Source organism: Triturus cristatus, chromosome 9, assembly GCF_964204655.1.
Source record: "Triturus cristatus chromosome 9, aTriCri1.1, whole genome shotgun sequence".
NCBI classification, from domain to species: Eukaryota; Metazoa; Chordata; class Amphibia; order Caudata; family Salamandridae; genus Triturus; species Triturus cristatus.
In genome coordinates, this window is record NC_140592.1 from 1046518086 (window position 1) to 1046540925 (window position 22840).

Sequence of the window (22840 nt, forward strand, 5' to 3'; positions counted from 1 at the left end):
TATTGTTTCCTGGTGTTCTTTCATAGAACTGTGCCATATTCCATTACATTTTGAAATGTATTGTAGGGAGAATCAGCTCATCTTTTCAGAGTATCAAGTTCTGCTTCTTTTATTCTGTGTTGCTGTAGCAGAGATCCTAGTGTGCATCATTTGAGTTAGATTTAACTTCTTTAGAAGGTTGGGATTTCCCATTGCGATACTTTATTTGTATAGCATGGTCCTGAGAGTGGTGCATTTGAACTTGATCTCAAACTTGTTAGTCACCAATTAATGTTCCTCATTGGGTGACTAACGGTGTGACAACTCTCCTGTCTCACCACCCCACCTCTCTGCCTCCCCTCCTTATCACCAACCAGTAACTAATTTCGAATTAAGGGAAATTCGGACAAACTCGTGATGAAAAGCAATGATTCTCAGGCAAACTGGGTCTGTGCGCAAAACGTCCATATTCTCTGAAGGTTAGTTTAGAGGGAGAGAGTTGGACGTTTTCAGTCCGGAGATGTGTTCGAGTTTGAGCTAAACAACCGTGCCTGCTGAAGCTGCCTGCGAGGTGGCTGCTGCAACGTGTGGTGAAATTTTGCTTTCTCGAATAGATAAGTGGGAAGCAGCGCACACAGGAAGCTGTGAATAAGGAAGTTTCGGGCAAGCGTGTGTTTTTTTGCAATCGTGCAGGCAGGTCTGTGGTAGTTTGCGGCCTCTCGCCGGCGTGTTTATCTGGTTGCATCAGTCTGCAGCCTCACGCGCAAGGCAGTTGTTGCATCTTCGGCTTTCTTCGGTACCTGGCGAGCCTGGCTGCTTTACAATGCAGATTCTGAAGGCAAATTTGTTTTGAGGCGCTACTTTTGACGGCAGTGGCTTCATAAAAGAGCGTTTGCTTCCTGGGACTCAGGGCCGTGTGTAGACCTGAGTGAATTAGATGGCACCATGTGAAGAGGAGAGGAAGAAAAGGCCTGGAGACAGAGGAAAGTGCGCGAGCTGCCTGCACGCCGTGCACGCCTCCTGGCACGCGCCGCAGTGAGCCCTGAACGGACGGGAGCTCCGACAGCATGTCTATGCTCACCCGGGTCATCGCTCCCCCTGAGGTGAAGGCGTACCTTTCCAAGGGGGAGCGCTTCATCAAATGGGACGACGTGAGTACACTCTTGCATTTTGGTTCATTGAAAACGAAACTTCATACGCCTTCTTTGATTCTGCAAAACGTTTTTTTGCTTGTGGGCATTTGTTTAGAAAAGGTTTTGCTAAAATGTTCATGCTTTGTATTTCTTGAGATACAGCGATATATAGCAATAATTAATCTTCTGCCTCTGCAAGGACTATACTGATCAATGTAAGCCCCTTTCATTGCCCAAGGACTTTGGAGTACACTAGACGAAATGTGTACCTTTTCAGGGTTCGCCTCACAATTATCAATAAAACCCTTGCACAGCTTTGGAAAATATATCGACAGTTTTCACCCATCAAATCTAGCACTGATCGCAAGCCAGGTGGTCTCCTTCCCTCATTCCCCAAGCAGAGTTTTTAAAAACTGGGACCAAACAGTTCATTTTACAGCATATTTTCCCAAATATTTTTACTGAACAAACATGTGTTTTACAGACACCTTTGAGAAGACTCTTGCCCAGTATTGAGGAGCGCTGCTTCCCTGCAGTAGCAAATAGTTAATATCCCATATGAGCACACAGTGTTGAATCCCGATGGCTGCCTTCAGAGCCAGCCCTGAAGCAGGCCCCTGCCCTCCAGCCTACCAGGAATGTCCCTGTGTCCCAGGTGGTCTGTCCATGTCCTACACAACATTGATGTTGTGCAGTGCAACTGTTTAAACTTAAACTGTGATTATCAAAAAGGAGGACACACCCAATCATTTATTAAGGGCTGGCTCCTAATTGGATGCAGGTTGAGCCCCATTCCCTCTAACAATAGTGCTGCTCCTACTCTCAGCCTCTGCCTTGGAAAAGAGGGCGTGTCCAAATGGACACGAGGCTCTGTTTAGAGTGCTGAGGACAGTGTGGCGCGTCACACGTGTCTCCAATCCACCTGCCTCCTTGTGTAATGGTGGGATATATATGAAATTATACCCAGACGTTAATTTGGTTATTTGTTTACTAGTTTAGCAAACACAAAGTAGGAATTAAATAATAAACTGTAAACCAGTAGTGTTGCATGATCAGTCAGGGTAATATGATAAAATGTGGTGTAAATAGTCATTGGTGATGAACGGTACAACAAACTGACGCGAAACCTGGAGTTTATTTGCTGTAAACCCTAGCTTCCATCCAGTCCAGATTTTGTAATGGCCTGACTGCATAATGGAAATGTGGGATCATGCTATTAGGATATAGGGTAACAGGGGTCATTTGCCTATTTTGAGGGTAAATGACCCCTCTTTCCCTCAACCCTAATGTTTCCCTTGTACAAGATAATATTTTACAGAAGTCTTGATAGGTAGGTATTTGCCCCCACCCCGGGCATCCACTAGTGAGTTCCATTTTTAGAGTATCCAGGAGTTGGAAGACCATAATCTTGATGGGGTTCATAATGATAAGGCTGCATGTGGAAGATTTCAGATGTCTGACAGGTGTAGCAAGGGAGCCTATTGGGGAGGTAGGTGGGTCAATCGCCATGGAGTATCTGGGAGACAAGGACAGCAGTAGATAAAGTGCAATGCTCTAGCAGATAGCAATCCAGCTACCTGACAGTAAAAGTAAAGGTACTGACATGACAGGGTTTAAGAGTGCAGAGGTGCATTGGTATAGGCCACCCATGTGAGTGTTGCTACAATCAATCATGCTCATTTCATATTAAAAAAGAAATCTCATTGCTAGGGCATTGATAGAGCCTTTGGCCAAGTGTAATAGGAGTGGGGGCAGATCTTGAGAATGATCAGGGCCTTTGGCAGTGGTGGATGGAAAGATTACCAGGTGCATTATGGGGTTAGACTGTGTGCCAAGATTTCTAGCTGAAGGTGGTGGGTGCGGAAGAGCCTGGCTGAAAGTAGAGGTCAGAGAGGTGCTGGCACTGTGGGTGAAGACAAGTGGAACATCTAGAACTTGGCAGAGTTCAATATACATGAACAGAAAGCCATCCACTGGTGGCTTGCAGTTAGTAAAACCAAGACACAAGTCTGGAGGTGGGGGAGAAATAGAAGAAAGAGAAAAAGATTTGAAGGGTGTCAGCATAGAGATGATCAGAGAAGCCAAACAAGGGAATCACATTTGTTGCGGAGACAAAAAAACAGGATGAACGAGAAGGGACCCAAGAATAAGCACTTCCAAGCATGTAAGATGGGGTGAGTGAGAGAAGCATCAGGAAACAAGGAACTATCTGTCAGAGAGGTAGGACTGCAGCCTGCCGATGACCATGTCAGTGATGCCAAAGGTGTAATGTTTAGTGACCAGCAGTGTTGAATGCTGATGCAAAGTCAAGAAGACTCAAAATAGAGGCTAGTTTTCAGTGGTGAAGTTAGACATGCAAGAAAGGACATGGTAGTGGGCTATGATGAGAGAGTGGATGGCATGAGAGTATGTATAAGAGAGTGGGGAGAACGGATATGGGGTGAATATGTAGCTAGGACTGTCATTGGGAGTGTGACTGAGAGCTTGTGGAGGAAGGTGAGAAAGTAGAAGGACCAAGAAGCTGAATGACAGCAAGAGAGATGCATGGATGAGAGTGTGTGCTGAGAGGATGAGCTGATCAATGAGTTATGAGATTAAATTCAGATGAGCAAGGTATAAATGAACAGAAAAAAGGAATACGTGTGTTTTTCTGTTTCTTACGGCTTATCAAATATTTTGCTTTATATTATATTCTAATTGCTACTCATCTTATACTAACTGCTACTCATCCTAAACTAGTGACTTGTAATACATCTAATTGACTCCTGGATTATTTTTCTTGGGACCCATTGGCTCCTGAACGAAAAGATTAGTCTGAAGCCTTTGGAAGGTTAGGCTGGCCTGGTATGTATTTAATTCAAGAGACAAATGGGCAAAACAATGTTAGATAAATCAGATAACCGGGCTGGAGGAAAGTCCAAGGCATGACCTTCAAAGATCATCTTCAAAACTTGTTGGCCATAGATGATGCAAGTCTACTTTCTGTAAAATATGGAAAGCCTTCACACAGTGGGGATGTATATATTTCATGATTACTGAACTCGAAAAATAAATGTATACAGGCTATATCATGGTTTCTGTGAGGCCTGCTTCTGTGATCTTTGAGCAATCACTGCCTTCTGCCATAATCTTGGCTGGTACTTCTGTTTACTAGTGATATAACATGTTACACTCTTTGGACACTCAAGAAATTAAATTCCCAGAAGAGATTATCGAACGTCTTGATCCAGTGGAAGAGGATCAATTGGTAGGCAACCTCATGGAAGTCAAACACTAAAAAGGTGATGGCAAGAATGTTTGCAATGTGTCTAATCACCGACAATTGCATGCGTACCATTCCAACCCATCATTCTTTTGCCCACTATAAGAAATTGGATTACTGATTAAGGAGGGTGAAATCATACTCAAGCGGCATCCACAATCCATGTCAGGGTGAAGTCACAGGTAAACCCCAAATTAACCTGTGCTCAACACTCTGGTGGCTTGGCACAGCGCAATCAGGCCTAACTTTGAGGCATTGCAGTGCCATAAAGCACAAAACACCAACGGTGGGAATCTGGTCGCATTAGACCGGGATAAAATCACAAGTGCAGGTGACCGCAATGAAGCACGCTAGATGGGTCCAGTTAGACCTGCTGAACAAGAGTACCTTAAATCCTGGTTGTGAAGAGTTAAGAAGTCCCGTGTCAAGGGTGTGTTGCGCACCAGAGGCAATGCCTGGTCCTGGTCCAAGATGCGTTGCTCAGTGTTGGTTCCTAAGAGCTGCAAGGCTGCGATGAAAGGTCCTGCTTCATCGTCGAGGGGGCCAGCAACGAGGGGCATCACAATGCGAAGGCCTGCATCGAGGATGTGTCTCACATCAGCTAGTTCAGAAGAAGCTTTGGGGCTTCCGATGCGGAGTCCTTTGTCAATGTCGAGGCTTACGATGCAAGTGCCTAAGTAGGGGATGGTTCACGCTTCGGCAGTTCTGATGAGACAGCGAAGTGTAGTCCTTGAGCTGGGAAAGTCCAAGCAACAGAGGAGAAGCAACTGTTCTGCTGGATCCACAGATGGGCTGGCACCTTCATTCACAGTTCCAATGATCCAGGACTAGGGTAGCACCAATTGTTAGAGTAGGACTCACAGATGGCAGAATCCAGAAGCTGAGTTCGAGATTGTGGGAGCCTTCAGTCCCTGAGGCTCTAGTCAGGAGACCAGGCAACTAGCCTTTGAGTCACTCTGGCAGTCCTGGGTTCCAGATATGCAGGTCCAGCCTTTCTCACCCAGGTAAGAGGGCAGCACAACAGGGTAGCAGTCCTTTTGAGTGGCTGTCTAGCTGAGTGGCAGTCCTTTCAGCAGCACAGCAGTCCTTCTTCCTGGAGAGTGAAGTGGGAGAAACTTCTAGAGGATTCCCTTTGAAGTGCTCAGATTTCCTGCCTCCCCTGCCCTGACTCCAAACTGGTTACAGGGGGTATGCAATCCTTTGAGTGGAGGAAAGACTAAGCCTATGCATGTTAAGTGGGGCTGTGCCTAACTCCACCCTACCTTCCTGCCAGTGATGTCCCACCCAGGCACACCTAAGCTCTCTATTGTTTGTGGCTGTCTAGGAGGAATACGCAAAGACCAAATGCCAACTACACCTAATCATGTGACCCAGAGATAGGTTGCAAGCAATAAATAGCTAAGGCATGAAAATGCCAACTTTCTAAAAGGGGCATTTTCAAAATTGTAATATAAATCCAATTTCACCTTAAACGAAGATTCCTTATTACAATTTAAAAGACACCAAACTTGAACAAATGGTCCCATTTGGAAGTTATCTTTAATAAATGTAATAAGTTAACTCCAATGCTATCCTATAGGAAAGGTAGGCCTTGCAATAGCGAAAAACAAATTTAAGAGTTTTTCACTATCAGGACATGTAAAACTTAAAAGTGCATGTCCTACTTCTTAAATTCATTGCACCCTGCCCTTTGGGCTGTTTAGGACCTAATTTAGGGGTGACATATGTATTAAAAAGGGGTGGGTGATAAATTCCGCTCCACTGGTGAAGTTTGTAGAGTTTTGCCCACTGAGCGTTACTTATGTAACATTGAGTTCCAGCAAAACTCCGCAAACCACCACATGGCAGAGTTTTTCCGGTGAGTGGCTTGCCAAAGGTAACTAGGCGAGCGATAATTTTTGTCCCCTAGTGTGATTTTCAGGCGCTAGTATGACCCTCGGTGATATTTTTTCAATTCGCGCAGTCGCAACTGTTCATGGTGAGAACGCTGCTGCTCGAGAACACAATCTACTCGAGCAGCAGCAAAGAAGCAGCGCCCTCTGGCGTTATGCATGGGGCAGTTTGTACTGATTTTGCAGCACAGAACAAGATCTCAGCACTAAAAATCAGCGCTACATGCTGATTCCGCCCGCTCGCAGAAACTTGTAGAGTTTTCATGTAACTCTGCGGAATTCTGCGGAGTGAAACTCTGCAAGTTCTGCCCCACCTCAGCCTGGAAAAAGTTTTATTTTGCCAGGTCGATATGGCAGTTAAAAACTGCACACATCGGCAGCAATGGCAGGTCTGAGACATGTTTAAAGTGTAACACAATTAGGGCTGCAAGACTACTGGTAGCATTTAATTTACATGCCCTGGGTATATGTAGTACCACTTTACTAGGGACTTATAAGTAAATAAATATGCCAATGGGGGAAAAACAATGTTACCATGTTTTAAGGGGTGAGCACAAGCACTTTAGCACTGGTTAGCAGGGTGAAGTGCACGGAGTCCTAAGGCCAACAAAATGAAGAAATAAAAAATATGGAGGTGAAAGGCAAAACATTTGGGGGAAGACCACCCTAAGGCTGACAGGTTTAACATGTGTCACCACTAGCTGAAAGGGGGAGCTCTACCTAACCTCTTGGGAGTTCTCATCACCAAGGTGGAAGAACCTGGATAGACTATCACTGACACAGAACAGTGTTCCACAGTAAAGTCCATTCCCTGTAAGGAGATGTACCACCTCAACAGTTTTGGATTTTTAACACTCATTTGCATGAGCCATCTGAGGGGCCTGTGGTCTGTCAGAACATGGAAGTGAATCCCAAAAATGTATGGTCTCAGCTTCTTCAGTGTCCTGACCACAGCAAAGTAATTCCTTTCAATAGCACTGTACCTCTGTTACAGGGGGAGTAACCTCCTACTACTAAAGGCTACAGGTTGGTCTAGGCCCTCCTTATACAACTCTACTAAGACAGCCCCTCTGCCATTCTCTGAAGCGTCTGTTTGCACAATAAAATCCTTAGAGAAGTCAGGAACCTTGTATACAGGTGCTGTACACATAGCTATCTTAAGGGTATCAAAGGATTTCTGGCAGGCCACTGTCCGAATCACCTTTCTGGGCTGCTTATTGGAGGTCAGCTCATTTAACAGGGCAACAGTGGTGCCATTTTTAATGACAAAAATCCTATAATATCCTGCGAGGCCCAGAAAGGCCTTAACCTCTGTCTGTGTTTCAAGGAGTTGCCAGGATGGTCTCAGTCTTGGCCTGGAGGTGCTGCACCTTGGCCCAGAAACACCACAGAACCCTGCCCTATCTGGCACATACTGACCTTGATAGTCAGGATCTCCTGCTGCAGGGCCAGAAAAACCTGGCGGTGGTACAGGTGATCCTCCCAGCTGGAACTGAAGACAGCTATATCATCTAAGTAGGCAGCACAGAATGCCTCCTTCTCATCTTGGACCCTGATGCCCAAGCTCTGAAAGGCAGCAGTGGCATTCTTTAAGCCAAAGGCATCACCTTAAACTGGAAGTGGCCCTCTGGGATCAAGAATGCAGACTTCTCTTTTGCCCCCTCAGTCAAAGCAATCTGCCAGTACCCTGATGTGAGATCAAAAATGTTGAGAAACTTGGCAGCACCCAGCCTGTCTATGATCTCCTCAGCTTGGGGGATGTGGCGTGCATCAGTCCTAGTGACAGAATTGATTACCCAGTAGTCCACATAGAATCTAAGCTCTGGAGTGGTGCCAGGTGGGGCAGCCTTGGGCACCAGCACCGCAGGGCTGACCAAGGACTGTTGTAAGACTTAATCACACCTAGCTCCAGCAGCTTGATGACCCCCACCCCTTGATATTGGCTCTCACCTATTCTGAGAGCCTTTATTTTTAACAGGCATACTGTACCCAGTATAGATGTCATGGGCACACACTTGTGTGAGCCCAGGGGTGAGTAGGATAGAGATGAAAACTGCCCCAATAACTGGCAGCAGTTACTCTACTGCTCTAGGATCAGAGTAAGGGAGATGTTAACATCCTCCACTGACCCATCATGCTCCTGAGTAGACAGGAGATCAGGAAGATGTTTACTCTCCTCTTCAGCCCCTTCATCTTTCACCAGGATCATATTGACCTCAGAACTCTCAAAGTGGGTTTGAGGAGGTTTATGTGGAGCACCACTGAGGAGTTTCTAGGGATCTTGAAATCCATCACCTAGAGTAGACTCCCCCTTCCACTCCTTCACCTTGATTGGGCCTGTCTAGCAATCCTGGAGAGCTCTGGGTTCCAAGGCTCCATAACCAACATCTTTTGGCCAGGCTAAAACTCTAATAGAGTGGCCTTCTCATCATACTAGAGCTTCATCACTTCTTGACTGGCCTCAAGATTGTACTTCAGTTTTTCCAGAAGCGCTGCATCTGATTGCAGAATGCCAGCATGTGCTACTATATCCTGCGGGAGTTTCCTGGAAGCTTGCTCCCATCCCTCTTTCACAAGAATGAGAGATTCTCTATCAGGGTGTCGATTGTCGATAAAGGAGTTTGAATGGGCTAAATCCAACCCCCTTCACTGGCACCTCCCTGTAGGCAAATAGTAAGCATGGCATGAGGACATCCCACTTACAACTCATGGGCAGCTCAGGTAGGCCTATTATCATGTCTTTAAGGGTCTTGTTGAATCTCTCCACAAGCCTGTTGGTTTGGGGGTGATAGGTTGTTGAGAACTTGTAAGTTACTCCATACTCATCCCAAATGGACTTCATGTATGCTGACATGAGGTTAGTGCATTTGTCAGAAACTACTTCTTTTGGGGAACCCCAAACGGGTAAAAATCCCCATCAGGGCCCTGGCAATTACAGGTGCACTCATCAACTTCAGAAGAATGGCCTTTGGGTACCAGGCGGCATGGTCCGCCAAGATCAGGATGAACCTGTTGCCTAAAGCTGTCTTGGTGTCCAAGGGGCCAACAATGTTGATGCCCATACTCTCAAAGGGAGTGCCAATGACAGGTAAGGGGGCCAGAGGAGCCTTAAGCTGTGCTCTCTAAGAATCAGGTTGTACAGCCCATTATAATCATTAACTTTGTTGCCCCTCACCCAGCCATTCTTTGCCTTGCTGACATAATCCAAGAAGTCCACTCAAGACTGTTGTGGGAGCTTGTGGCGGTCCCTAAACCTCTGACGGTACTTCTCTGGGGTCAGCCCAAATTTAGTGACAAGTATGGCTTTCATGGTCCTCTGCTTATAGTGTGAGAAGTGTGTCCCTCCCCACTGGAGGCATCACAGCCCCCATCACCCCAGTGCTCCTCTGGGATCTTGTGCACCCTCAGGGTCATCTCATAAGCAGAAAACCATTTGTCTATGTCATCTCCCACCACATGATTGGACACCAGATCTTTAGGTATGCAGACTTTCTTGTCTCCTTCAGACTTTGTCAGTATGCTGCCACTATTGCTGCTGGACGCTGCTTGTCTAGCTTTAATGTCTAGCTTTCTGAGGCTCCTCTCATAAGTCAATCTTTTCTCCTTCAGGGTCAGATTCTACACCATTTTAGGCTTGGATATTTTGTAACCTGAACTCCCTCTCTGTCCTCCTGTCTGCCAGCTCCTCTAGGGACAGGCCACACAAGGATGCACTGCTTCCTGCCCTGGCATGGAGTTCCAAACCAGAATATGAGTCAGCCCTCTCCCCTGAAGGCTGTATTTCATGGTTGATATCCAGGTCCTGATCTAGCTCCTCTACATCATCCTCTTCCTTCCCCCGCTTTGTTGCTGTCAGTAGCTGGTGGACCTCCGTCCAGGCCCTCAGAGCTCTCTGAAGCTCCAATGTCTTGGTGCCCTTCTTCATTTGCAGTTCCACTTCCTTACAGAGCTGTTTGAGCTCAACTACAGTGTAACTTCCCAGGGTGGCCTGCTCAAACCCCATATGGTATATGGTATACCAGATATGGTAGCAATGAGAGTATTTTTGAAAAAACAAAAAGAGCCAATCAGGGAGAATTAAAAAAAAACAAAATGGGCTCAAATTATTTACCTGGGATGGCAGTGTAACACAAAATTACTTTATGTCACTGAACAAACACAAGTTCATATCCTCACCACTGATCACCCGTGTAAGAAATTGGGTTACTGGCTGAAAGGGGGGGAACCCTACTCAAGCTGCAACCACCATCCTTGTGAGGGTGAAGTCACAAGCAAATCCCAAATTAACCTGTGCTCAAACCTCTAGTAGCATGGAACAGAACTGTCAGGTGTAACTTAGAGGCAGTGTGTAAAGTATTTATGCTGCACTTCAAACAGTGTTAAAGTGAAAACACAACAGAAGAAAAATCCTACACCAATAAATAAATCAAGACCAAAACTACAAAATTCCATCCAATAGTCACAGAGGTATGCAATATTAAAGATTTCAGTGAATATAGTGCCAAAATCCATAAAGCGCTAACTGTGATTATCTATTCAAGCTAGTCTGAGACTAAGTCATTAGTTCAAGCATGACCGCTATGGAGCAGGGATGCAGTTAGGCCCGCTGAACCTAGAGTACCTTAATTCCTGGTTGCGAAGAGTTGTGGAGTCCCATGTCGAGGATACATCATGCAGCTGAGGTAATGCACAGTCCATCGAAGATGTGTCATTCAGCATTGATTCTGGGAGCTAAAAGGCTGAGATATGCGGTCCTGTGTCATTGTCAAGGAGGCCATTAACAATGGGGCTTGCGATGCAAAGTCCTTCGTTGAGGATGCATTGAACACCGGCTAGTTCTGAAGAAGCTGTGGACCTTGTAATGCGGAGTCTTGTGTCATCATCGAGGCTGCCATTGATGAGGGGCTTGAGATGCAAGGGTCTGCATCAGGAATGTGTGGCGCAGAAGCACTTCCAATGAGGCTTCGGGCTGAGAAATGAAGTCCTTGACCAGGAAAGTCCACGCAGCAGAGGTGATGTGTCAGTTCTGCTTGGGATTGAACTGCGCAGCAGATGAAATGTGTTGCTTCGGCTGGATCAGCAGATGGGCTGGATGGTGCATCAAACACACAAAAAATGATGAGAGGATTGCATGCAATTTGTCTAACTGCTGGCAATTACTTGGGGTAGCATTGGAACCTATTTTCTTTTGGCCACCTCAGTTTTGACCTAGCTATATGCAAATCTGTCTTGACCCTGCTCCAATAGGAACCAGCCCAACTGCCGAGCCAGAATGTCCATGAACTAAAACACAAGCAACGCAAGACAGGTTTTGCCCTGTTTGGGGCACTTCAGTCCGGCATATCTAAGCTTCAAAATTAATGATTTCCTCTGCACTGTGAAGAAAACGAGATTTAAGAAGTAGAAGCTTCTCGAACACTTTGCAAATTAAATTCGAAACATGTAGTTGCAAGAAATAGATGCAGAGAAAAAACACGTTTTCACATGAGTCTACCAATCGATATAATCACACACACAAGCTTTCACATAAGACATCCCATTCCAGCATGAATTGTCTTGGTGCATGCGCCATCCCATGTCACTCCTAATGTAATTGCTACATTTGAATCATAAAATGGTATGTTAGTACTACAGTGTTGATGGCTAAAGTACCATTCAACCACGATGAGGAGCAGGGTCGGAAAATCATTACATTACAAGAAATTGTGAATTAACAGGAGAATCGGATTTAATATATCAGACTTCCACAATTATTCTTCATTCTATATTTTAACCCAGAGATCCTTGTCTTTTTGAGCAACTGAAGTACCAAGGAGAACATCTTCTGACGTTTGTGTGTTACTAGCTCAGCACTCAAACACAATTTACTTTCAGCTCGTACTAGGAGTCTAATTGTGATACTGCCCTAGAATATAAACAAGAACAGTGTACTTCCTCCTCTCTTATTTCATAAAAATTGTGCCAAGCGTTAATAATTCCATTGTTGTAAGTGAACGCAGCACTCAATAGCACATAGTTTTAAGGTCGTTGTATTGTTTGTAATATATACTAGGGGGCATGTTCTTGAACATTTCATATGACATTTATTTTAGAAAACAAGCAATGAATAAAATCCGTATTTTGACATGAAAAAGGATATTAAATATCTCCAAGAAAAAGTGAGTGGAGTGCCCTTCACCTTGTGAGCGAGTAGTGTAAATGTAATGACAAAGCTATTTAAATACAAGAAAATTATATTTTATAGTGTGTCGTCTTGTTAGAGGTGTGCACATTGAGTTGTGACAATAAGTGTGTAATCTCACAGATGCACTGTTCAGGTGTTTGTTAAGCGCGACTACTCACCCGTAAGGGTCTCAAGGCGCTGGGGGGTGGGGGGCTCGCAGGTTCCAGTCCATCAAGGAGGGGGTCTGTCGAAGAGCCAGGTTTTGAGGTTTCTTGCGAAGATGGGGAGCCATGTTGTCTGTCTGAGGTGGAGCGGAAGGTTGTTCCAGGCACTGGCCGCGCGGAAGGAGAAGGAGCGGCCTCCCGATCTGGTCTTTTTGGTGCGGGGGACATCGACGTCGGAGAGCTGGGCTGATCGTAGGGTCCTTTGGGGTGCGTAGAATTTGAGTCGCTGGTCAGGTATGCTGGTCCGGTGTCGTGGAGGGCCTTGTGAGAGTGGGTTAGCATCTTGAAGGTGACTCTAGCTTGCGATGGAGAGCCAGTGGAGTGTGTGCAGGTGCTAGGAGATGTGGCAGTGTCTTGGCAGATTGAGGACCAGTCTTGCGGCGGCGTTTTGGATGTTCTGTAGCTTGCGGGTGAGGTTTTTGTTTATTCCGGCATAGAGTGTGTTGCCGTAGTCGAGCCTGCTGGTGACCAGGGCGTGAGTGACGGTTTTTCTGTGTTCGAGGGGGATCCATTTGAAGGTCTTACGTAGGAGGTGGAGGGTGTGGAAGCAGGAGGACAAGACGGAGTTGATCTGTAGGTCCATTTTGAGCTCTGAGTCCAGGAAAATTCCCAGGTTGCATGCGTGGTCCGTGAGGGTGGGTGGGCTTCCGAGGGCGGGGAGCCACCAGGTGTCGTTCCAGGCGTCGGGGTTTGGGCCCACGACGAGTACTTCCGTTTTGTTGATGTTTAGTTGTAGGCAGCTGTTTTTCATCCATTTGGCGACGGCTTCCACGCCTTCTCGAAAGTTGTGTCTGGCGGTGTTGGGTTCCTTGGATGGTAGAGGATGAGTTGGGTGTCGTCTGCGTATGACACAATGTTGAGTCCCTAGGTTCTGACGATGGGGGCGAGCGGAGCCATGTAGACGTTGAAGAGCGTAGGGCTGAGGGAGGACCCCTGGGGGACTCCGCAGGTGGTAGGTGTAGGGTCGGAGAGGAAAGGGGGGAGTCAGACCCACTGCATTCTGCTGGAGAGGAAGGAGCGGATCCAGTCGAGGGCCTTGTTTTGGATTCCTGCGTTGTGGAGTCTGCGTATTAGGGTGCGATGAGAGACTGTGTTGAACGCCGCTGAGAGGTCGATGAGGATGAGGGCTGCTGTTTCTCCTTTGTCCAGTAAGGTACGGATGTCATCAGTTGCGGCAAGAAGGGTGGTTTACGTACTGTGGTTTTTTCTGAAGCCAGATTGGGAGGAGTTGAGGATGTTGTGCTCTTCGATGAATGTGGCGAGTTGGCTGTTGATGGCTTTCTCGATGACTTTTGCTGGGAACGGGAGCAGGGAGATGGGTCTGTAGTTTTTGAGGTCGGTGGAGTTCGCCGAGGGTTTCTCCAGGAGGGGGTTGATCTCAGCATGTTTCCAGTGGCCGGGGAACGAGGCGGTTACCAGGGAGCGGTTGATGGTGTGGCAGAGCATGGGTGCGATGGTGTTGGCGGCTCTGTTGAAAATGTGGTGGGGGCAGGGGTCCGTGGGGGCCCCAGAGTGGATTGACTTCATCATCTTCAGTGTGTCTTTGGTGGTGAGGGCTGTCTTGTTGTCGATCGCTGGCTTCAGGGTGTCGGAGGTGGTTGGTGAGGGTTCAGTGTGTTGGTTGTCTTTGTTGAAGTTGTCGTAGATGCTCTTGATTTTGTGGTGAAAAAAGGTGCTGAGTTTGTCGCAGAGGTCTTGTGAGGGAGGAATGTCGGTGGACTCGCTGGTGGGTTGGGCAAACACCTCGATGATGTTGAAGAGTTCTTTGCTGTTGTGTGCATGAGTGGAGATTCTGTCTACAATCGCTGTGTTCCTTGTTTTTCTGATGAGTAGTTGGTGGACGTTGGTGGCGGCTCTGAAGTTGTTGTGGGCTTCTGTTCATACCTTTGGCAATGTCTGCAGATGCATGTGTGTCCGCAGTTTAATGATCCATTCCTTGTTTGCCAACTTTGACAAGTCTTGCCATTGGTGCCAACAGTAATTTGTATGCTGGGCACTGTCATGGCATTGTGCCACTGTGCATATTAAAGCACTAAGAAAGAAAGTGTTGGCACGGAGGCTTTGAGTGCTTTATAAATGATACAATACACTGTAGATGTCCCACATGGTTTGGGGTCAATTGACGAACGTGTACATTTATGTTACTACCTGATGCTCCACTTGTACATTATGGTTCTTTGAGCACAGTCTTTGGCTTGCTAGAAATTTTAGGGGGACATGGCAGTGTGCATGCTTGCTGATTGTTGGCTTGCAGGTTTCTGCAGGGACTTTGAAAGTTGCTAAGTGATATGAGTCCTCCATTTCAGGACTGACTACTTGCAATTTCAATGGATATCTTGCACCCTCCTCTCTAGTGTTCACTGCTTCATCCTCTGGGTATGTGACAATGCCGCTATATGCCCCCATGTGAAGCTAGAAGGTGCTGTGATGCGCTTCCTGCAGCTGGGCCTGTTCCACTGATGATTGACAGTGAGGACAGTGACGATGATGAACTGGCCAGTAGGATGACATGCAAAGGATCATAGGGATCAAAATGGCTAACCCGGTGTTAGACGAGATTTGTAAAAGTGATGAAACATGCGTCTTCTTGTTTTTATTTTTAGATGCTGTATTGGGGGACGCAGCCTTTTAACTCACTTTGCAATACAAAGAATTTGCTTATATGAATCATTGTTTATTTTTTAGCCTGTTTGTGTGCGGCAGCAACTGCATACGTTGCGCTTCGGAGTGCTTGCAAGATGGCTGGCCAATGATAGCAGAGAAAAGAAGAGGGAGACAAGGTAGAACACTAGAGGAAACAAAAGTGACAGCAAACAGTGAAAGCAGAACAAAGTAGCAGGACAAGTAATTCTTGAACTAGATTGTTTTCTGACTCTTTTATTTGTAGGAAGTCGGTGGTGGGAGGGTGTTCCAGTGTAAAGTTCATTGTCTGGAAGCACTGCCCGCACCCTCCGTTTACTGTTCTACCTCCACTTGCAATGCAGCTTCTCCCTTCTGCTCCTGAAAACACCTCCCTGCCATGCTGGCAAGGTGTAAATCCACCATTTCAACCAGAACTACCAATCATGCCTTCTTCTCTCCCTTACCATCACTGTTATAAACTGATGTCAGCATTCTGAAGGAGCCTTAAGAGGATGCAATCATTTCACAAATAACCTAGAGCACCACAACTCTGACATCTGTGTGACTGTTTTAGGTGTGGTCTTTCTCCAACTTAGTGAATCAGTTTACGACTTGAGAATAAGCCAAGGGCCGGATGTACCAAAGGGTTTTTCCATTTTGTGTCTATAGAGGCTGTGTTAGTACATATGGGCCTAAAGTCCTTCTTAAGCCCTTCTTAAGAAATGGCTCTTTTTCTCAAGCTGCTTGTTAGAAATGGGTTTTCTGGTTGGCTAGGGCATGCGCTTAAGCCAAGCAGAAACCACCACTCTAGTCAGAGCAAGGGAGTTACAAACCAAAGATAACCCCTGCTCACCCCCTTGGTAGCTTAGCAGAGCATTCAGGCTTATCCCACAGGCAATGTGTAAAGCGTTTGTGCAACACACTCATACAGCATCGACACACTAGGCACACCACAAAAGAAACTCCACACAAGGTTACATAAAAAAATAGCCTTTGTATTAGCCATAAAAACACATTAGAACATAATCACATATATTAGACTGTGCCACTGGCATCTGTCATGACTTTACAGGGATTATATTAATCACCAGACCAATCGGGCCCTTGTCATAATCATTACAATTAGGGTCACCAGTACTACTGGTAGGTTTGCACTTAGCGTCGGGCACTAGGCGTAAAACATCATCAGCAGTTCATCATAGTAAACATTTGCAGCTGTGCACACATCATGGAAATCAATTAACATAACCAGCATATGTTATAAGGTGCACACAGTAGAAATGCCTCCCCACTGGGAATATCCCTTCCATAGGTAACATTACATCAGGGCATGAGACATGCGAAACCTAGGAAATCACCAGAGGTTACTAAAACACCTAGAAGGCCGTGCAGCTGCACTCCTACTACAGGTTAGGTGGTAATTTAGGCACTAAGCGCAGAGCCGACAATTAGGCTAGCGACGGTCCCGTGTGTCAGCCGCCAACAAACTACTCTGCCCCTCCACAAAACAGGCTGACCCCAAAGGGTATGCCACGATGACACACAAATCAACTTCTTGAGTTAGCCCAGGCTGCGTGAAAGCCTGCACACTATCTTAGATCGTATGCTCACATTCAGGACATGCCCCAACAAGATAGGTGCCAGAAAGGGAGAGGGTGCGGACCACCTCCCTCGGCAGAGAGACCTCGCAGGGTCCCTCGCTTCTGGCCAGATTCACCTGGTTGGTCATGGCAGCTGCCCCCTACCACATGGGGCCGCTGCTATTTTTGGAGAATGGAGTCACGCTGTCTCAACTCCTCGCATGGCCTCCCGCCTGAGGTAGGGCCAATCAGCGCTTCTTTCTCCAGCCTGGGTGCAGGCGGAACTTGCTTCCGCTCACGGTAATGCTCCCAGAGAAGTTGCCAGGCAGCGCTAGGGAGCTCCTTTCTCCCACTCCTCTCCCAGCAGACTCTTCCTGCTTGCGGCTTCCCCTCCTCGCACTCCGCCGGCTCCAGTAGGTTGCTAGGCAACGCCTGGCTTTTCTGCAGTGCTCGGCTCCTGACGAGTGGCCGCGCTTTGTGCCTTCTTCTTGCTCGGGTGGGGGCTCAGCCCAGAATTCGACCCCAGTGCAAAGTAGTCTCCCCAGTGGTAAAAATAACACACAGAGCTTCAAGCAAGCATGCAGAGCTAGGATTTTATCTTGGCACCAGAACATGAGGCTCTCAGCAGTACCAGCACGGGTCAAGGACTTCCCATGAAGCCAAAAGACTTGGGGTGCTCCCAAACAATAAGGAACTCTCCCCACTATTCCCTTTCAAGGACAAGGGGCATAGTAGCACTCCTGTCGCTCTGGGCTCTTTTTGAGCAAGGGGGGGCATTTAGTTCTAAGAGAACAGGTAGCAGGCCAGCACACAGGGTCCTGGGGCAAGGATGCAGCCCCTCAAGCAATTCAGTCCACCAAACAAAGTCCCTGTGGTGGCTTCAGTTTCCAGTCCTTCCCTGCTCCTCAGTTCCAGTCCAAGTAGTTCAAAAGACATGGTGTCACAGCCCCAATACTTATACTCCACAAAGTCTTTGTTCTGCTCTGGTACAGGGCCCTGGACCCAGTCCAAACCTGTTCTTTGGGGCACCTAAAATTATCCTTACAGTGCACAACACTCCCTATTGTAGGTGTAAGCCCTGGCCCCAGACACACCATAGAGGCGTGGGGCTATCATTGTGGAAGGCAGGTACAGCCCTATTCAGGTGCAGGTGCTACTCCTCCCACCACTCCAAATGCAGACCAGGCCTATTCAGCCTAGCGCTGACTCATCCAGAGTCTGTGGAGCCACTGCACCTCCCCAACTCCTGTTACTCCAAGGTAAAACAGTCAATATACAACAGGCAGGCGCAAAGACACTTAGCACACAGAAATGCCTACTTCTAAAAGTGGCATTTCTAAAATAATGATAATAAATCCGCAGCATTTATCACTACTATGCCAAACATACCAAACTTGATCATGCTACCCCTTTCATGTCTGGAATTACCACTGAGACACATATCATGGAATCCCCAATGCATTCCTACGAGAGGGCAGCCTCAGAGCAGTGAGAAAGCAAATAGGCTGTTTGTCACTACCAGTACATGCCACACAGTTAAGGTACATGTCCTACCTTTTACCTACACCGCATCCTGCCCATAGGGCTAGTTAGGGCCTACATTAGGGGTGACTGACATTTAGTGAAATGGGAGTCACAGACGTGACAGCCACTTTATGTGCCACGTCACAGCAGCAGTAACTGCGGGTACAGGCCCTGCAGTGGCAGAGGCCTGAGACAGGTTTGAAAGGCTACTTTGGTGGGTGGCGCAAGCAGCGCTGCAAGCCCACCAGTAGCATTTAATTTACTGGCCTTGGGTATATGAGATACCACTGTACCTAGGGACTGACAGGTAAAATAAATATGCCAAACAGGTGAGGACCAATCTTACCAAGTTTGCCATAGAGAGCACATGCACTTTAGCACTGATCAGCAGTGATAAAGTGCCCAGAGTCCTAAAACCACCAACAACAGGTCAGAAAAAATACAGGAGGAAGGCAAAACGTTCTGGGATGACCCTGCGAAAAGGGCCAAGTCCAACACTGCTCACCTGGGCGACATTAGGCCTGTCCAGGAATGCATTCTACTTTGCCTTGGTACCATCACTGCTTTCCCAAAAAGCCACTAAAGATTGTCTGTCCCTGCACAGTAGACTACATGCGTTCAGTGCCATGAGTCACCGGTAACTGGCTACATATCTGTTGTAAATTGATTTTCAAAATCCTGTGTATCAACTTTAATACTTAATTCGAGTATTTGTTACCAGTGCAAAATGACTCCATTTGTTACTTTTGCCTTCAATTGCCCACAAAATTAGAAACGTATTTCATTTCGCAGAAGTCACATCTGATAAACCGTGTTTTCGAAGAAACAGTGTATCACAGAAGTTCCCAAGGACTCAGAAGTGAAACCCGCAGGAGCCCTCACTGACCGTATAAATTACCCCTGTTCTTAAATGATTTCATGTGTATGAGCCAATTAATAATGTTTAGTGCATGTGTGTTCACGGTTTGGTCAGAGTTTCATGTGTTTAAACATTTTAAATAGAGGGTTAAACAAACTTCTAATTTTATTTCAAAATAGCAGGCAGGGGCCTCTTCACAAGTACTGCGTTAGCAATGACTGGGTGAAATGTGTGCTGAGCAATGCCACAATATTCTGAGTTTTTCTTTATGGAACAAGGGAAACTGTTTGGCATTACCAAGTTATCCCTGTTTCAGTCTCTGGAACTCAGAAAGAAACTGTAATACCATCGGGGAAATAAAATCCCACAATGCTGGTCTGCACTGAGCAGTATCACCCCATATAATGTATTTATTAAATTGTTTTATGTAGCACTTTTTTCAAAAGCACTTAACAAAATACAAAATAAATGTACACAAAACGCAAGAACAGCAATAGCCACCTCAAGTCTGAATAGGTGTGAAAAGGCAGTTTTATAGCAGGCAGCCAATGAGGAGGCTGATTTGATTTAAAATGATAGTTCATTCCATTGGTGCTAACAGGACATTGGAGCAAAACTGAGACAACGCAGAGCGCAAGGAAAGAAAGTGGTGTATAGAGAAACAAGAGAACATAGATATGGCTGCGCCAAGAAACGAAGACATTTAAAGACAGTTAAAAAAAAACACAATTTAGATTATACATAGAAAGATATCCAGCCAAACTGAATACGGTTAAGTACAAGTATGAGCTTGAGGTAGAAGAGAAAAGAGACAACGCATGCAGGCATTTCGTAAACCTTAGAGTGAGTGTAACGGTAGTTAGGTAAACACATATAAAGTGAAGAGTAATAATTAAGACATGATTGCCCCGAGGTTTGCAAGAGTAATTTCATAGCAGAGAAATATTAAAAAGGATTGTTTTTTAGAATATTATACAGTTGTAATATTGTTTTATTGTATTTTTGATTTATAAAGTGCAAGGCTACGAGTTTGCATTCCTACATGCAATCAAGAGAGTTTAGTAACTGCAGAAATCTGTGGCATGAAGTCAAGAGATCAATGAAAGAGAAAACCAATATTACCAGCAGAAGAAGAGAAATAAAACAGGGTTGGTGGAAAAGAATAGATGGGGGCAGCTTAATGAGGAATTAGCAGGGAAGAAAAGAATCTCTGCAGTGTTGGTGTTGAGCTTGAGGAACTGGACGTCATCCGGCTCCTGAATGCAGAGAGACAGAAGGAGGCGCACTGATGTAAAGATGTGGCAAATGAGAAGTAAGTGGAGAATGTTTGTAAATCGCCAGCGTAAAAGTGAGAATCAAATCCAAATGATGCAATTAATCCAAAAGAGGAATTGTATATAGTGAAAAAAGTTATGGAACTAGGAAAAAGCCTTTGGGGGGACCCTAAATTGAATAGTAAAAGAATGAGATTAGGTATTATTATTCTTTTAGACAGAAAGAATACTTGTGAGATATGAAGACAGTCAGTTATGAGAAGAACCAAAGATCCCACGAGTAGAGAGAGAAGAGAGAATAGAGTGGCCTTCCGTGTTGAGGCTGCAGCGAAGTCCAATTAAATTTAAACTAGGAAACGCTAATTCTGATAATGATGGAGGAGAGAGTTGGCAACATAAAACAGCGCCATTTCAGTTGAATATCTAAAGCAAAAACCAGATTGGGTGGAAGAAAAAAGAATATTCATGTGAAGTACAACAGCAGTCTGTTCAAGAGTTTCAGAAAGACTGGAGAAGGTAATACAAAGAGAAGTTGGAAAGCTTAGCAGAATTCAGTGAAGGTTTAGGAGCAAAGGAATAACTGAGGCTGATTTTAAGACAGACGGAAACATTCCAGAAGATAAAGGTTGATAAAAAAGAGTGGCCAGAAAGGAGAGAAGAAGCTTGATTTAACAAGAGTTGAGGCACGTGTGTCAGAGGGCTGGATTCGAGCCCTCTGAACTAAAACTATAATTTTAGCATCAAAGATAGACTGAAAAGAAGAAAACACAAGTGTAAGAATCTGGATTACTGGTTGAGGGGGCGAAACCCTACTCAAGCAGCAACCACAATCCTTGTAAGGGCGAAAACACAAGTAAACCCTAAATTGACCTGTTCTCAACTCTTGGGTAGGTTGGCACAGAACATTAAGGTTTAACTCAGAGGTAATGTGCAGCAGCAGCCCGTCCATATGGGCTGAGGGGCCTCGCCCCACCTTTTTCATGACAAAGAGGGTGTCTGTCAGGCTAAAGAAAGGTCAGCCTGACAGACACTCTTCTTGTTTAGGTCAGACAGCCTCCTGGCTATACATGCGCTAAATGTGCAGACTCCTGACTGTCTGAAATGAACTTTGCCATGCTGAGGAGTTCACAGCCCCGTGGACGTGACCTCTAAGCTTGACAAAAGTGCCTTGAGGCCATGCGCGCAACGCCCATAAGGCTCAAAGGGCTTCAGCCCCCCGCCCCCGCCCCCATTCTCATACACAGACAGTTTTTGACCTGCTGTAGGCTGGCTGGTCTGGCGTTCATCTTATTGAAGCTGCACCTCAGTACTTCACAGGTCTTTAAAAGACCATTTCCTAGTTACCGAGGGTTTGTTGTTTTTGCACCCCTTCTTAGAGCCCCTGCATGTCCATTCTGCCTATGGCTGGAAGAATTTGCCCCTCCCCCCGAAATTTTTATTTGCCCCTCCCAAAATTTGGCTCTAGTTGCGCCTCTGCTTGAGGCCCTCCCCTCATGACAGGTGGGAACGCCACTTGATGCCTCAGACTTTGGAACTTCAAGTTTTAAGCTGAAGTGCCCAGGAGCGAGTGTCAATCAGTGACACCTCATCACAGAGTGGGGTCAGCAAGCCTTACGGAACCCATCGTACTCTGTGACGAATGTGACGATTGCATTTCTGGCTAAAGTCTCAACCCTCATGGGACCTCTGAGGCTACCCTTCCGGTGAGACGCAGTGAAGGTCACTTTTCTTTTTTGATGTTTGGTGCGTGCGTGCGTGTGTGCATGTATGTATGTGTACTTAAGTGAGTGTTGTGAATGGATGTGTGTATGTGTTTGTGTGTGTGTGAATGCATGGGTGTGAGTGAGTGTGTATGTGTGCTTGTGTGCCCCCATGAGAAAATTACCGCCCACCACTGGCAATGTGTAAAGTATTTGTACAACACTTCAAACAGTAATACAATGAAACCACAACACCAGAAGAATGCCATAGTACTTTTTAATATATAAAACAAGACCAAAACGTCAAAAATCCAATGAGTAGAACTGGAGATAAGCAGGTTTAACCTCTTCCATGCGTCAGATGGCCCCCGGCCGTTTGACGTCACGGTGGGTGTGTGCCGAGGATGGCCGGGAGCAGTCCAAACCGTGCACGTGTGGAATTCTTCAGCACTGTGGGGGAATTCCGGCCACAGCAAAGCGGTTAAAGATTTCAATAAAATTCGAGCCAAAAAGCACAAAGCACCAACTGTGACTATGTGAACCGGGACAAAGTCACAAGTTCAGGCCAACCAGTATGGAGCACAGGCCGGCTACAGCGGCACAGTTAGACCTGCTGAACATCAGTACC

At 46.1% G+C, this 22840-nt stretch overlaps 1 protein-coding gene across 1 annotated transcript in view; it reads left to right on the forward strand.

Moving 5' to 3' along the window:
• Positions 1-725: 725 nt before the first annotated feature.
• PLCB2 (phospholipase C beta 2) overlaps positions 726-22840 on the forward strand; it is a 573513-nt gene continuing 551398 nt past the window's right edge. Inside the window, exon 1 of the mRNA XM_085626894.1 lies at positions 726-1130. Coding sequence (XP_085483020.1) covers positions 1047-1130 — 84 coding nt within the window. The 5' untranslated portion in view covers positions 726-1046. The remainder of the gene's footprint in view (positions 1131-22840) is intronic.